General features: G+C 48.6%; 1 protein-coding gene across 5 annotated transcripts in view; it reads left to right on the top strand.

Annotated features, from left to right (window-relative positions):
* The window catches only part of ETV5 (ETS variant transcription factor 5), a 65,984-nt gene extending 56,031 nt beyond the window's left edge, over positions 1 to 9,953 (top strand). For all 5 annotated transcript variants that reach the window (XM_070072454.1, XM_008266578.4, XM_017346937.3 and 2 more), the window contains exons 12-13: positions 3,752 to 3,853; positions 7,446 to 9,953. In XM_070072454.1, coding sequence (XP_069928555.1) covers positions 3,752 to 3,853; positions 7,446 to 7,667 — 324 coding nt within the window. In that variant the 3' untranslated portion in view covers positions 7,668 to 9,953. The remainder of the gene's footprint in view (positions 1 to 3,751; positions 3,854 to 7,445) is intronic.
* Positions 9,954 to 16,875: the final 6,922 nt, after the last annotated feature.

Below are 16,875 nucleotides of genomic sequence, written 5' to 3'. Positions count from 1 at the left end.
TGCATGAAGAAGACACACCGTAGAATCCCCTTCCTGAATATCACATAACAAAGCAACTTGAATCAGTCTCTCAGTTTAGCACATTCTAAAGGAGTATAATTATTAAAACGTATTTGATTTAGAATCTAGAGATAATGACTGGCAAACAAATAACTGTCCCCAAAACTGGCCTACGCTTCTTTGAGTAACAGGTGCTGAGTGCTAGATGTTAAACCAGCAGAGTGAAGGGTTCTCTTTTGGGTCGGGTCTAATTGGAAAGGGAAGCGCAGTCTTGGAAAACCCTAGAGCAGTCACTGCCGGGGTCACTGCTGTTCGTTAACTCCAGGGCTGGCTGCAGGGATGAGCCGGCGAGAACAGCGCGGCACTTAGCTTGGAAGAGGGAACTAGACCGCCAGGGAGGACAGGAGCAGGAGGAAGCCGAAGGCCTGGGACGCTGTGAGGCGATCCTGGTGGACAGCAGGGTGAGGCGGGCCTCGGGCCAGACAGTCACAGAAGATACTCGCGTGGTGTCACTGAAACAGAGATGTGCCAACATCTACGACTGGGAACCGTTTCTGTGGGGCTCAGCCCGCCTTCGCAGCCGGGGCTCGGTTCCCCTGTGTTTTCCTCAGCGTTTCTTTCTGGCTAAGTCCTGTGGAAATGGAGCCGTGTCTGAGGCAGGCAGCCCTTATGGGGGAGTCAGCCACCCCACCCCGGCCCCTTCCCTCTGCTCTCCACGAGGCTGGAGGAAGGCGAGTCTCCCGGACTCGGAGGCTTCCGGAAAGAAGTAGGTCTGTCGTGTGGGCAGCAGCCCTTATTGATTTCTCTTGTTTCACAAACAGGAGCTTTTATTACTTTATTGCCACTGCCTCAGGCCCGAGCACAGGCTGTCCAGCTGCAGGTAAACCTGGTTATGACCCTTTGTAAAGCTGTTATTGAATCTTCTGGGCTCCCACCAGTGGTCAGGGAAATGATGAACAGATGGCAGAGGGCCCCTGCTTTCTTACTTAATAAACTAATATTAATCCAGAGCGCTCGTAAATGCCAAGCGGCCGCGTCACGTGAGAGGCCCGTGGCGGCCTTGAGCTGCCCTCCGTGATTGGGCAGCTTTGTTTCTTCAGGAAGGGCTGCCTTCTTCCGCCCCACCTCGAAGTCTCGGAGCGTTCCAGAAGCTCCAGATGTTCCGTTCTCCTGCCCCAGGACCGCCTGGGTCTCACGTGTGCGCTGTGGCCTAGTGACAGACGACATGTGTGGGGCTGGCCTCTCCGCCCCTCCCCCCACCCCTCCCCCTGCCTTGTGTAACTCCGATTCTGGAGTCATGTCAAGAAGATACCAACTCCTGGAAAAAGCTGTAAGAAGTCATCATGGAGAGGGTGGGGGTGTTGGGGGGGAGCTTGAAGGGCGAAGCGGAGGAGGAAGCTGTTGGGGACGTAATTGTAGGCAGCTGTGTGGCAGAGTAGTGCACTCTGGGTAATTATCCATAATACCCATTACACTGTGCATGGAAATTGTGGTGTTCGAACTGCATTTTGGCAGGCCCCCTAATCAAATGTCTTTTGATAGTCATCCAGCTTAGCACCCTCTCAATTATGACTGACTCGGCTTTAATCGGGAGCCATTTTCGCTGTGAATCTGCATTAATGAATATTTTGGGGGGTAGGGGTGTTTGTTGAACATGTGGCAGATAACTGATGCCATGGGGAGGTGTTAAAAGATGGGCTGCTAGAAAGAGCCGTCGCCTGTGCTACGGCTGCTCTCTCTTGAGAGGAGGGGAGGAGAGAAGTGGATTTTTAAATTCCCTCAGCCCTGGAAATATGTTCTACTGAAGTAACTGATGGGAGAGAGGAAGGCGAAAGAGAGAGCGCGCGCGCATGAGCGAGTGAGCGAGCTGGTTGCAGGCAGTTTCTTGCTCCCCTACCCGAGAAGCGGGGCAGCCCTTATTTGCAGCTGCTGTGGGGCTGTGCTGCATCATGCGTTGTGTAGAGGGAGCCGCATGGTGAGGGCTACTGAGTCACAGGGCTCTGGCCCAAGAGGATGAGTCAGTAGTTATGGCTACCGGGAGCTGCTTTGAAGTCTGTGCATATCCGAAGCCTCTCCAGTAAGCTGTTGCATATGCAAGTGACAGCAAACAGAGGTCGCCGCTGAAATTGAAGAGTATTCAAAATTGCTTTCTCCCACTGTGCAAAGTAAAATGATGAGGCTGGGCTTCTTTTAAGTTTCCCTATGTCACTTGTGGCAGCCCGCAGTTAAAGATGAGTTTCCTAAGAGTCCTTTCTTGAGGGACATATATATCGACTCAGCAGGTTTCCCTTCCTACCGCTGTTCTCCATTGGCTTAAAATGCGAATCTGCTCTACAGCCAAGCTGTAGCTTTTTGGTTAATTTTTCCTTTCGGCCAGTTTCAAAGATAGAGTTGAATGGGTGCAGTTTGGGGGAAAGAAGAGACCAGGGAGACACAGTGGATGCCAGGGGCCATGAAGCCAAGGATGCGGGTCGAACTTTCACGGGGTTTCCTGCAAGGCAGAGTCATGGCTCCTGAGTTGTTCTAAAGTAACTGGGACAAATGCAGTCTTCCTTCTCAGACCACCGCTGGTATTCATTAAAGGTCATTTTAGAACCCTGAACTCTAGGGATGGTGCTTTCATTCAGCTCAAACACTTTGCAGGAAATTTGGTGTGGAATGCTTTTCCCTCCCTACTTCCTACTCCGTGATTAACATTTGGTTTTTAGAAGATCAAAGGAATGTCATTAATTTATCCTCTAAAATAAGTTTTCCAGTCTAACCCAAAATGTTCGAAATGTGGTTCACATACACTTAAAACCTCTGATCTGTGTAACTCTGACTTGCAAATAAATAAATAAATCTTTAAAAAAAAAAAAAAAAGCCTCTGAGAGCACTCCCACTTCCAGGGTTATCCTTCTGCTGCCTTGACAGCCGTCGTCATCCACAGTCAGGGGTGTGGAGGCCGAGAGACCGGAGAACAGAGACTGCTCGGCTGCTCTGATAGCCGCGTAAACTCTGCGAGGAAGTTTTCCTGTTTGTAGGCTTCTTTGCTCCAAGCTCCAATTACATCTCCCCATCACTGCACCTCAGGTGGACTGGGTTGGATATAATGCACTTCAGAACCGTGTGGGAAGCCCTGTTAATTTTTCATTAAGTGGATAATAGTGCTACATGCTTTCATGTCCATTCTGCAGGCCTGCTGGGAGCAGGGGATTGGATGGCAGCAGGCTGAAATGATCTGATTCCCCCGTAGTCCGCGAGCTGCAATAAGTAAACATCTCCCAGCCCCTCTCCAATCTTATTAGAATTGAACTTTTGCTCTGCTGGCCCATTAGCAACTCACTAGTGTGTTTCTAATGTTTCAGCAATGACCATTCTAATTATTCCTTATTGACTGCTACAGAAACCATAGCACTTAATGGCAACATGTTAATGGTCTATGGGTATTGGTCAATAATTCATACGTGGAGGGATAGGAGAGAGCCTGTATCCTCTAGGGTGTGAGCCAAGCCCTCCGCAATCTTGAACCGCTAGGATTCTTCCTCCTCTAGGTCTCGTTCCTCGCCTACCCCCCAAGCAGTTGTGACTGAATCACCTCCACGGACTGTCCGGCCTTGAGGGAATTAAGTTCTTTGCCTTCCAGATCGGAGGAGTGCTTCCCAGACCAAAGCAGTCAGGTTACAGAACTGACTCTCCTGGGGTGTTGGGAGAAAGCCACTAGGACCTGGCGGATCTGTTTCCATTGCTGATTGCTCGCCTGTCTCTTCAGGTCGCTCGCCGTTGGGGCATCCAGAAGAACCGGCCGGCCATGAACTATGACAAGCTGAGCCGATCTCTGCGCTATTACTATGAGAAGGGCATCATGCAGAAGGTGAGGGTTCACAGGAGGTGCTCCGACCGCTCGGATCCTTTTCAAAGACGATGCCCAGGGCCTGTGTAATGAGACTGTTCTTAATAGCTGGAAGAAAATGTTAGCCTCATAAGTGATTCTGTGGTAGGAAAGAATTTTGAAAAAACAAACTTGAGGATCAAATGAGGGCCAACGAGCACTTTTAGCACTCTTAGGTACGTGGCAACCAGAAGTTGCATGTGGATCCCACAGTGGGGGAAAGAGGCCGGCTCTGTTTTGTTAACTGCCTCTAATTACAAAAAAGTCCAGGAGCTTAAACCAACTATTGTGTGCATAAAGGAGCACATGAAGGAATCAGCTGGAAGCTCTCTGCTCTCACAAGAGCTTCGCTGAAGTTTTTAGTTGCTAAGCACCTAGACTTCCAAGTCAACAGTGTTAGAGGAATAAGAAAATCTTACTTCTCTCTGAGAACCTATAGAAACTGGAACTCAAAGTTGCAGGTTCATAGGATGGCAGCAGTCACCTGCTAGCAGGTTGCTCCTTACAGAACAGAGGATAAGGCCTGTTTGGAGGAAGCCAGAAGAAAAATCCCTGTTGGGATAGGCAAAATCTTAAAATCCCCCTAGATTAGTAGAAGAGGGGGGTGGTAAATCTCTTGTTGGTCTTGCTTAGCCACCGTATTTTACACAGACACTAGCACTCCCCAGATGCTCACATTCATGTATTCAGGCAGTCTACATGATAGTAACATGTAACAAGATTAAGCCAGCGCCGCACCTCACTAGGCTAATCCTCCACCTTGTGGTGCCAGCACACCGGGTTCTAGTCCCAGTCAGGGCGCCGGATTCTGTCCCGGTTGCCCCTCTTCCAGGCCAGCTCTCTGCTGTGGCCCGGGAAGGCAGTGGAGGATGGCCCAGGTGCTTGGGCCCTGCACCCCATGGGAGACCAGGAAAAGCACCTGGCTCCTGCCATCGGATCAGCGCGGTACGCCAGCCGCAGCGCGCCGGCCGCGGCGGCCATTGGAGGGTGAACCAATGGCAAAGGAAGACCTTTCTCTCTCTTTCTCTCACTATCCACTCTGCCTGTCCAAAAAAAAAAAAAAAAAAAAAAAAAACAAAACAAAACATGTAACAAGATGGACTTGCTGGAAGCCTGAGAGCATTGCTGCTGAAAGCATCCACACTGAAGCCAGACTGAGCTTCTCATGGGCGGGTGGTCATGTGGCCCTCCCGTTCCCCTAACCACCTTAATATATCTAGGTAGGTAGGTAGACTGATAGATTGATTGATTCAGTAGCCTTTTTTATGATCTTCTGGATAAAAGCCAGTGCTTCACACAGGCTACAAGGCCATTCTCAATCTGGCCACCCTCTAACTCCCGTTTCCTCACTCATACTAAAGTGCTTTCGCTAGCATAGCCGCCCTTTCTCTTAATGAATGTAGTCTCTGTTTAGCAAAGAATCCATGTCACGTGATGTAAGGTGTGAAGCATACTGTCCAACAGAGGAGCACCATGAAACTACTCCGTACCCTGCTTAAGAACATTTCCTAATACCTGCATTACCAGGCCAGCCCCTGCTTGTTTTTCTATCCCCATATTCACCTTTTCCTGGGTAGGCATTGTCACACACAGAGCCATTTATGATGCTGATGTCCCATATTGGAGTGACAGTTCCAGTCCTGGCTGCTCCACTTCCGGTGTAGCTCCCTGCTAATGCACCGAGGAGGCAGCAGGGGGTGGCCCAGACGCTTGGGTCCCTGCTACCCACATGGGAGACCTGGATGGAGTCCTTGCTTCCTGGCATCAGCCTGGCCCAGCCCCAGCCATTGCAGACGTTTTCAGAGTGAACCAGGGGATGGAGGGTCTCTCTGTCACTCTGCCTTTCAAATAAATAAATCTTTTTTTAATCACCTTTTATGCCAAGAATCTAGAGTCTCCAGGGTGGGTTAGGTGGCACCCTTTCCTGTTCCTAACAGTACCTGTTCTCATCTGGTTCACTGCTTTGTTCTCTGTATTGTAAATTACTCCTTCACATGTTGGTATGCCCCACAGGAGTGTAAGCTCCTTCGGTGCAGGAACTAAGGTTTAACTTTGGTGCTTGGCACAGAGTTAAACGCTCCAGGATGGGTGGCCACCCAATTCGACCTTCCCCCCTTTAAAAAGTGTACAGTTCACTGATTTTTTTAGCATATTGGTGGAGTTTTGCAATCATCACCACAATCAGTTTTAAAGTGTTTGAGAGTTCCAAGGAACGTTGGTGTAGACGCCCATGCTATGGTGACTGGTCATAGAAGTGTCACCATACAATAAACTTTAAGACCTATTGGGATAATTACACTGCTGCCTCTGCAGCCAGCCGCTGGAGCAGCAGGCTTCTGAAAACCCACAGCTGGGAAACAAAGCCATACTTCTTCTATTAAAAAGAGATTTTACAATCATGACAGAATGGCTACAGGGCAGGAGTAAACTCAACGGTCCGGACCTTTCAGTCTGGAATGTTTATTTCTCAGTCATTCGGCTGCCTTCCCCGCCCCTCCCCCGCGATCAGCTCTGCCGGCCACTGGTGTGAGCCCTCTGGCCCCATTGCTGAGCCACGAACACCGTCCATCCACCAGGACGGCTCATCAACCGCCTGATGAGGCCCTTGAAGTAGTCAAGACCCTCCGGTTCTACTATTCTAATGCATAAAACCTATATAAAGGTAGTCATCAGTTCCTTCCATATAGCAGAACCATGCAACGAGTAATTCAAAACTATAGGTAAGCCAAAAAGCCATGCTACTTGGCTTGGGACATATTTAAAATTTCCACACAGGCTCTCTGATCAGATTCCTGACCCTTCAAAATACCAAAGCCACATTGAAGGTTGTAAGCTTTGGAGGTAACAGGAAGTGTGGTGTGACTTCCACGTGGCCACCCTCCATTCCCTGTAGCTTCTTGGGGATGCCACACACCAGCCTCAGCAGAGCTGTCAGAATAAGACAAAAAGAGAGGCTGTTCTTTTAGAAGAGCCTGTCTAGGATGAATTTGAAATTCAGGTATCTGCTTTTTTAACTGTTGAGCTGTGGTGCCAGCCATAGCCAAACACTTGATAAGTAATAGGTTCCCCAAGATTTCCCCAAGGGAATCCAACTGAGTTGGATCATCAGCTACCAGTAAACCTTCTTTGGTCTTTGACTGCCCAAGAGCTTGGTAACTTAGAAATAACGCATTCTCGGGGGCTGGCTCCATGGCTCACTTGGCTAATCCTCCGCCTGCGGCACTGGCATCCCATATGGGCACCGAGTTCTAGTCCCGGTTGCCCCTCTTCCAGTCCAGCTTTCTGCTGTGGCCCGGGAGGGCAGTGGAGGATGGCCCAGGTGCTTGGGCCCCTGCACCCACATGGGAGACCAGGAAGAGGCACCTGGCTCCTGGCTTTGGATTAGCGCAGCACTGGCCGTGGCGGCCATTTGGGGAGTGAACCAACAGAAGGAAGACCTTTCTCTCTGTCTCTCTCTCTCACTGTCTATAACTCTACCTGTCAAATAAAAAGAAAAGGAAATAACACATTTTCTCCCGTGATCCGCATGTCCTGTCCCAGCTGGGCCCTGTGAGGTGTTTTTTTTCTCTGGCAGGTGGCCGGAGAGCGATACGTCTACAAATTCGTCTGTGACCCGGATGCCCTGTTCTCCATGGCCTTCCCGGACAACCAGCGTCCGTTCCTGAAGGCGGAGTCTGAGTGCCCCCTCGGCGAGGAGGACACCCTGCCATTGACCCACTTCGAAGACAACTCTGCTTACCTCCTGGATGTGGAGCGCTGCGGCAGCCTCCCCTACGCTGAGGGCTTCGCTTACTAAGTTTCCGAGTGGCTGAGCAGCCAAACCCTAGAGCTAGCAGTTCCCATTCAGGCAAACGAGGGCAGTGGTTTTGTTTGTGTTTTTGGCTGTTCCTAAAGCTTGCCCTTTAAGTATTATCTGGAGAACCCAAGCCGTCTCTGGATCGACACCCTTCAAGACAGATCCCTTGGCGGGGCAGTATGAACAGGGAGGGGCAGAAACCTCCCCCCCCAAGGCTGGTGCCTCAACTCTGAGTCTGATGAGATTTCTGGGCAGAGATCGGAACGGTGCCTCCCCGCCATGGACAATATATGCAAAGCAATACCTTGTTCAGGTTCATGCCCGCCAGACGGGACAGAGTGTGTGACAATCCGCCTCGATCGTGGACTACTACATGCCTTTACGTAGAAGGGCTCCAATTTGCACAACTTATTGAAAGAGAAATCACGAACCCATAGAAAACTAGGCAGGCTAAGTCGGGGAGGCTCGAAGCATTAAGGGTTAAAAATGTGTCTTGAAATGTGGAGAGCTCTTCTGGCTCCCCTTGGTCCTGAGTAAAAAGGGGAGGAGCCAGAACAGCCAATACCCACTCCGTGGTTCTCAAATCATAAACCATTGCCACTCTTGGGAACCTTCGGGCCATATGGTCACCAAGTAGAGCAAGCCCCCTTTCTCTTCCCAGTCACGTGGCTGAGTGTGGATGGCTTTCATTTTAGGCGAAGGGCGATTAACACTTTTGACAGTATTTTGTTTTGCTTTGATTCAGGGGATTGTTTTGTTTTGGTGGTTGTTTTGGAAAAACAGTTTATAAACTGATTTTTGTAGTTTTGGTATTTAAAGCAAAAAAAAAAAAACAAAAAAACAAAAAAACCACAAACCTTTTGGTAACTGTGCACTGTGTCCTTTAGCCAGGGCCGTGCCGACTTCTGAAGACGCTGCAGCTTGTAAGGGGCTTCGCTGGGGGCTCCCCCTTAGCCACGTCTAAGCCCGCTTCGTTGCCTGCTTTGTGCTTTCTGCACCAGACAACCTGATGGAACGTTTGCACCTGAGTTGTACATTTTCGGTGTGTGCAGGGCAGCCTGGACACAAGCTTAATTCTTTGTGTATAGTTCCCCCACGTTCACCGACACGCCCTCTCGGGAAAGCATATGTACATAATCCTTGTCATGCCCACGTGAAGTGTGGTCACCTGCTGGGAACCCTGGGGATTCTTCCCTGGACATGACTGATGACAATTTCCATTTCATTCGTTTCTTTTGTTTTCTTTTTTCTTTCAATCTTGGACTTTTAAATCCTACCTATGATTCAGTAGGGTTTGAGACTTAACGTGTGACACTGACAGGTAAAAAAAACAGTGCTAGCATTCTAGTTTCCTTTTTTTTTTTTTTTTAAGTTTATTCTGATTACTGTATTATATTGGAAAAGTTTTAAACAGCCAAGCTAAAGCTCTGGGAAAGTTGAGCCCAAGTAGAGGAAAAGTTACTAGAAAGCGGTGGCACTTCACTGCCTGCTCTGTGGATAGGCGATTAGCATAGCAAGGACGCGCGCAGTTCTCGGATGTGAGAGGAGGAGACACTGCTGAGTGTGCGTTGCTGTTGCTGTCCAGCGCACGCCGTAGTCTCCAGGAGTTCCCCGTCTGACCAACAGCACATTTGGGAAGAGGTTCCCAAAGATAAGGGGTGCATTTTAGAGCTATGAACTCCTGGTTTTCCTCCATTGGAAGCTAATTAGCCCACAAAGGTGTTTGACCCTCTCACTTGGGCTGTAATTAGCATTGTACTCTAATCAAAGGACTCTTTCTAAACCGTATTTATAGCTTTCTAACCTCCACATAGTCTATACATAGATGCATACTTTACCCCCAGCTGGCTAGAGATTTATTTGTTGTAAATGCTGTATAGATTTGGTTTACCTTTCTTTACTTATCCTGGTTTGGGATTTTTTTTTTTGATGAATTTATGCTCTCTTAGCAAGTATGATAATAATAACCCTCCGTAGCCTGAGCTACCCCTCCCCCGCTGTGGCTGCGTGGCCTGTGCTGTCGCGGGACATAGGATGGCGGCATTCCTGTTGCATTCCCATTGGACTCATGCACCTCTCAGATGGTTTCTGTTTCATTTCTGGGTCTCGGGGATTTGTTGGTTGGTTTGCTTCTTTTCCAGAGTGTGGAAAGTCTACAGTGCAGAAAGGCTTCAACTTGCCAGTTGATTTGGAATACTTTCCCCTGCGCAGGGCCGTTCACGCCCTGCCAAGCTGCGTTATATTCTGTACTGTGTACAATAAAGAAGTTTGCTTTTCGTTTACCAAGTGCCTGGGGCCCGCCTCTTCCTTGTCCTCTGTGCTCTAATTTGAAAGCATTGACTTCCTCTCTCCCCCGACCCTGCTCCCCCTCTCTCCACTATTGAGCAGACTGTCACCTGGAAATAGAAGCACACAGCTGCCCTTGAACTCTGGCTAAAACTTTGATCCAAAGGGGCAGAAGGGAGGGAGATCCTCTTACAGCCAGTGTGAGCTTGATCCCACCTGGTCATCAACTCTTGGTAACTTTTCTTAAAGCATTAGCTCATGTTTGGGCCTTGGGTTGTGTGAGCAGATTATTGATTTAGCCTCAAGCTTTTGACTCCCAGAATTCTGGCTTGGCATCCTTGAATGGATACCTTTATTTTTTATTTATTTATTTTTTTGACAGAGTGGACAGTGAGAGAGAGAGACAGAGAGAAAGGTCTTCCTTTGCCATTGGTTCACCCTCCAATGGCCGCCGCGGCCGGCGCGCTGCGGCTGGCGCACCGCGCTGATCCAATGGCAGGAGCCAAGAGCCAGGTGCTTTTCCTGGTCTCCCATGGGGTGCAGGGCCCAAGCACCTGGGCCATCCTCCACTGCACTCCCTGGCCACAGCAGAGAGCTGGCCTGGAAGAGGGGCAACGGGGACAGAATCCGGCGCCCCAACCGGGACTAGAACCCGGTGTGCCGGCGCCGCTAGGCGGAGGATTAGCCTAGTGAGCCGCGGTGCCGGCCTGGATACCTTTAAAGCCACTGAGAGGATCCAGCGCTGTGGTATCGTGGGTAAAGCCACTGCCCACAGTGCTGGCATCCCATATGGGTGCTGGTTCAAGTCCCAGCTGTTCCACTTCTGATCCAGCTCTCTGCTATGGCCTGGGAAAGCAGTAGAAGATGGCCCAAGTACTTGAGCCCCTGCACCCACATGGGAGACCCAGAAGAAGCTCCTGGCTCCTGGCTTCGGATCAGCACAGCTCCGGCTGTTGTGGGCAACTGGGAAGTAAACCAATGCATGGAAGACACCTCTCTCTCTCTCTCTCTCTCTCTCTGCCTCTCCTCTCTGTGTGTAACTCTTTCAAATAAATAAATAAATCTTTAAAAAAATTCAACAAGTAGAAAGACCACTGTTCCTCAGTAGTAGACAAGGACTGTAAATAATCAAATCTCTGTATATTTAAAAATAAAGCCACTCAGGACTTTAGAACATTCACTTCTTAATTTTCCCTAAACAAGTTTTGCATGAAAGTTTTCCTATTGGTTTGTCCCTCAAGAAAGCTCAGGAAAGTTTTGCCCGTTTGGATTTTTTTTTTCTGGCCATGTAGCCATAGGAGAAAAAAATCTGTCCTCCAAGTTTGTCTCTTCCTGTTTGGTATACATCTGTATGCAATGGGAGAAAAATTTACAAAGCTGTGTGCAGTGTTATGCCTCAGAGTGTTCTTTTTTCACCCTTTCTTCACCTTTAATTTGGGCTTTTCAAGGCTCCTGTTACAGGAGAGAAGCACAGTGGAGGCTTGTTCCAAGCCCAGAACAGGAGGCTGGCTGTGCGTTTATCTACTATCTTTCCCCCACTGTTTTGACAAGCCTTTAAGCAGAGAGCCATCCGAGACTGCACCAGTGCGGACTGAATGTCTGCCACTGAAACCCCGGTGGCTTCGACAGCCGAAGAAAGGAGGCTTGGGGAGCAGGGCAGGGGAACGCGGGACAGAGCAGTTTCTGGCCCGCGGCGTCACCCTGATAAGTCCCTGGCGATCGGCTCCCCATTCTTCACTCGCTCATTATCCAGCCTGGGCCCAGACCCAGATCGTTAACCTAGCGCAGGAGGTCACCAAACACTGCCGCTCTTCTCGTGCTGGGCACTTGGATAAGGGAGCCCAGAAAATGTGAAGTTTACTCTTCATCAGGGTCCCCTTTCACGGGCCAAGCCTGGGGAACAATGCTTATTCAGTTGTTCGATGACAAAGGGGTAGTGTGAGGAAAGAGAATGCTGGTTTTCAGAGAGTAATGTGCAGAATCTAAATTCTCATGCAGCTGGGACGAATGTACACGAATGTGGAAGGAAAACACTAATGTACCCAGACAGTTGGAAACCTTCAGAAGCAGCCCGGTGCCCTGTGATACAGGTGGCTGGGGCTCACTCTGCGGCCTCTGACATACAAGTAAACGGGGAGTCCAGATGATCATCGGTGGTAATGCAAGTGTGCAATGTAAGCCTTGGTTCTCAGCACAGATGCATTGGACGTGAAATAGAGGTGGGCAGTGAGGATGGCGCACAGGCAAACAACTGTGACCTTTTGGTCCCAGCAATTACACTGCCGGCCCACTCAGAAGGGGCCCTGGGAAGACCAGCCTTTCTTAGCTCCTCCAGTTGAGGAGCTGGCTGTACACTCAGGCCTGGGTTTGTTGACCTTGGCAGTAAATCACAGATTGCTAACCTTTGGATAGCACTTCACAGTTTATAGAGTACTCTTTCATCTCCATTATCTTTTTGGCAGGCTTTCCTAAATGGTAATACTCTGTTGAAATTGAATTTGAAAATACTCATGGCTGTTAGCCTCCAAAGTTCCTTTCTTCCTTGGGCTGATGAGTGGCTACTATGGGGAGAGGACTAAAGACTTGTAGGTAGAAAGGTGGGTTCAGCCCCAGGACTCTGGTTGACTGGATGCTCTCAGGGCATCCTGGCCTCGCCTGGGTCAGTGAGGTGCTACTTCCCAGATCTAGGAGGTGTCGGGGAGGAGTCTGCAAGTTTTAACAGTTAAGAGCATTACTAAGCTAACTTTAAACCAGCTCTGGAAACTGCTCAGTCTCACCGTGGAGAGCCTCTGTTTATTCATGCTTATTCATTGTCCAAGCTTCCACTGGGTACCTCCTAGATCCAAAATGCTGGATGCTGGAAATAAATGATTTAGATGACATTTTCAAACAAACCCTGTTTAGGGTATGGGATGCATATGATGACCTTTTAAATGTTTAAATGCTCTACTTCCCAACCTTGTAATTAAACAGTACTGACCCAGTCTTGTTCTGACTATGTTGATGGGAGGCTGGGGCATTTACCTACCAGCTCCTGTCCCATTTGGTTGAAGGTTGTCTCCAAGATATTATCTCTTCAAGTGTACTTCCTACCAGGAGGAGATGAAGATAGGTCCATGTCCCAGTGTGCTGGGAACAATTCACAGCTTTGGTTAGATGAGTAGAGAGGGAGTGGGTATCCCTGGAGTCTGCTTCATCTAAATTAACAATTCGCAGGTTCTCCTGAAAGGGGGGTGGGGGGGAGCCTATGGTTCCATCACTGAGTTATCATGTGTCAGTCACCTAGTACGTGTGGTGCTCTTATAGGTCAAGGGTAGGGGTAGGGAATCACAATGATCCCCCACCATCCTGAAGCAGCACACAGTCTAGTGGGGGAAGCATTGCTCTACATGAAGCTAGAATACAGAGTTCTAATATGCTGAGTAGTCCTTGTTCGATAAATGGTGCCTATTCTATGGCAGGCAGCGCTCTAGGATTAGTAGAAGGGGAAGAAAGCATTCAAGTGTCTGCTCCCAAGGGTTTTACATCTGCAGAAGAGAGCAAAGCATGAAATCAGGACATGACATCATGTGTTAGGGTTAAGTTCTATGGAGAGACATGAATCAGGACGGGAGATCATGAATGAAGGAGTAGAGGGTTGTAACTTTAGGTAGGGTGGGCAAGGAAGTCCTCAGGTATCCAAAGGAGCTGTCCGAGCAGAGGGAAGAACAAATTCAAGGCCCTGATACTTGGAATCCTTACAGGGCAGTAAGGAGTGTGGAGCTGGAGCAGAGGAAATGGGTGGGCATAGAAAATGAAAGAAAAGTAACGAGTGTCACTCAGGTCACACAGGCTAAGAACTGGCACTTGCTCTGTTCGTGTTTAGCTGTTGTTTTTGAGCAGTGACAGCATCTGATGTATATTTAAAGGATTGCTTTGACTCCTGATGGAAGATAGACTATAAAGAGCAAGGGAGGAAGCAGGAAGGCCAAATGGCAGGCTGGTGGAGGAATCCAGGTGAGGAAAGACAGCGGCTTGGGCCAGGGGCGAAAGGATGGTGTATCTGGATTCTTTAATTTTTTTGAGATTTATTTCTTCTCCTGGAAGGCAGAGTTACAGAAAGATGGGGAGAGGCAGAGATCTTCCACATGCTTATCCACTCCCCAGATGGTCGCAAGGACCGGATCTAGCGGGTCAAGGAGCCGGGATCTTCCACCAGGGCTCCCATGTGGACTAGCAGGGAGCTGGATCAGAAGTGGAGCAGCCAGAACTAACTGGTTCCCATATGGGATGCTGGCATTGCAGGCAGCAGCTTCACCTGCCACACCACAGCGCTGGCCCCTGGATCCGTTTTTAAGGTAGAACAGAAAAGCTTTAGATACACAGAGTCAGGAGAACATGGGAATCAATTATGGCTCCAAAGGTTTTGGTTAAAGTCTCCATTTACTGAGAGGGAAAAGACTGAGGAGGAGTAACGTGGGGTGCAGGAAGAACAGGCAATATAGTCAAGCATATTGACTTTGAGATGCCTACTAGAAATTCAAATGAGAACACTAAATGGGATAGGTAAATCTGGAGTTCAGGGAAGAGATCCAGCTGGAGACAGAAATTAGGAGTTATCGGTGTGTAAGAGATCATTTAAAGCCAAGGCTAAAGAAGCCATTAAGGGACTGAGTATAGAAGATGGAAAGTTCCAAGGGCTGGGTCTTGGGACACTGCAAGATTAAGAGGTTGGAGAGATGAAGAAGAATCAGCAAAGGACGCTGGGAAGGAGTAGCCAGCAATGTAGGAATAACCAGGAGGGTGTTCCCAGGAGGAGGGAAAAATCAACTAAGGCAGATGCTTCTGATGTGTCAAGTAAGGTGAGGACTAGGGCTGGATTAGTAATATGGAGGCCATGGGGAACTTGCATGAGCCATTCCACAGCACGGTAGGTGTAACAGAACTGATCAATTCTACTGGAATTCCAGGATTTGTGTTCACCCTCAGTTGGGAACAAGGAACAAAAAAGTCTTCATGGATTTCAAAATCCTAGATTTGAGCTCTCTTCCACTGTCAGACTCTCAGAATCTGACATGGGAATCCCTTCCAGTATCCTAAGAAGGCTTAGGGTGGGAAAGAGCCATTTGAGGATAAAGGAGGAAGGAATAACTTGCTGTCACCACTACCTTTCCCATCCTTTTGGGACTCTATTTATTCTTGTTTTTGTGCTTTAAAATAAATTTCTAATTTTGAAATGTTAAGTGTTTCTTAAACGACTTTTTTCACATTATACAATTAGCATATGTTCTTTGTAGAAATGCAGAAAAAAAAAACCCTAGTCCAAATTAAAAACTATTCTGAAAACTCAACCTACAGATGAGTTAACACTTCACTGTACATCTTTCCAGATGGCTTTTCTCTGTAGTGTTTTCAGAATATAAAAAAAGGTCATACTATACATTGTACAGAGTTTCAGAACTTATTTTTGAACCCCTTTCCAAATCATGAGATATTCCTCTATAACACCATGTTAATTAGTATGTGTTCCACAGTGCACATGTAGCACAATATGTGTAAGCAGTCCCCTTTGCTTGAGATAAAGGTACCACCAGTATCATGTGTCCAAAACCAAGACAGGGGATCTATATCCCCAAATCAAATCTAGACCCCCAAATCAAACATATGACAAATAATAATAAGAGCCTTTTCTTGTGTTCCTAATTGGTAACTGATAATTTTGCCTTCTAAATGTCTCTCAAGAACATCGCCATTACCAACATGATCACTTAATCCACTGCTCTGTCACCTGGATTGTCACAGACGCCAACAGGTCTCACCACACCCAGTCTCAGCCTTCTCCACCTTGTAGTCACAGGGATCTATCTCAAGCCCAAGACATTTCCTGCTTGAGCTTTCTCACTGTTACCTTCTGGAGTAGCTGAAGTAAAAGACAACCCAAATGGTGGTGAGGACACAATGCCCATGGGAGTGTAAGATACAAATGTGTCACAAAAGACCCTCCTCTGCATGCCTTCTCGCCCGGGATGGAGGCCGAGTAGGGCGCTCCAGCGATCTCCCCACAGAGACACCAATTGGAACAGCTATTCACGCGTCAAGTCACCTTTACAAGAGCCAAGGAAACCGGGTGAGAGGCCACGTGCTCGGTTTTAATACTAAGAAAAGGGGCATTAAAGAAAGCAAGAAGCAAAAAGTTGCTGTGTTACCCCTCCCCCAGCTCAGCCGGGACAGATGCCTTCCGCTTGGCGGAGGGAGAGTAATAAAACCCAGACCTTAGACTTAGCAACATAGTACCTGGCTTCTGGTAAAACTTAGAAACAGACAGGGCTCCATAACTCTGCCCTCGGGCTAATACCTATAGACTGAGACTTTGGGTCTTCCTTAGCCAGTGGACCAAGACACTGCTACCTATCACCAGCCCCAACCTTCAGCAGACAGCAGAGCAAGACTCCAGCTGCAGGGGAGTATGATGGGAAAGTGAACTTAGGACTGCAACAGAAGTGCAGTGAGACCCAGCATCAGGTAAACCCCAAAAGCCAGTGCCCACAGGCGCAGCATCAGGTGGAGATCTGAGTCCAGGTGAGATGGACTCATTCAGCCTGCGTGACCACCAGTGTCCCGCACGCCTTGCAGACCCAGGGCCCGGGGACTGTGAGACTCAGATGTGACTTAGCTTAGTGTCAGCCTCCATCACCTCTCCTTCTACCCTGCAGACAGCAAAGAATATGATTTCAAATGCAGGGACTGAGGCAGAAAATTGAGCTCAAGAGTTTAGCTTGAAGCTCAGCACTAGCCCCACTGGGGTGAGATCCAACACCAGATACCAGCCAGAGACTCCTGCATATAGAACCTTTGGATAAACCCTGGTAGCCAGCAGAATCCTGTGTCCCAGTAGGGCAAACAAATGTTTCAGCCTGCATCGCCCCCAGCCCCACATGGGCCT

The sequence above is a fragment of the Oryctolagus cuniculus genome, chromosome 4, assembly GCF_964237555.1.
Source record: "Oryctolagus cuniculus chromosome 4, mOryCun1.1, whole genome shotgun sequence".
Taxonomy (NCBI): domain Eukaryota; kingdom Metazoa; phylum Chordata; class Mammalia; order Lagomorpha; family Leporidae; genus Oryctolagus; species Oryctolagus cuniculus.
Note: the sequence above shows the minus strand (reverse complement) of the source record. Positions and strands in the feature narration are given on the sequence as shown.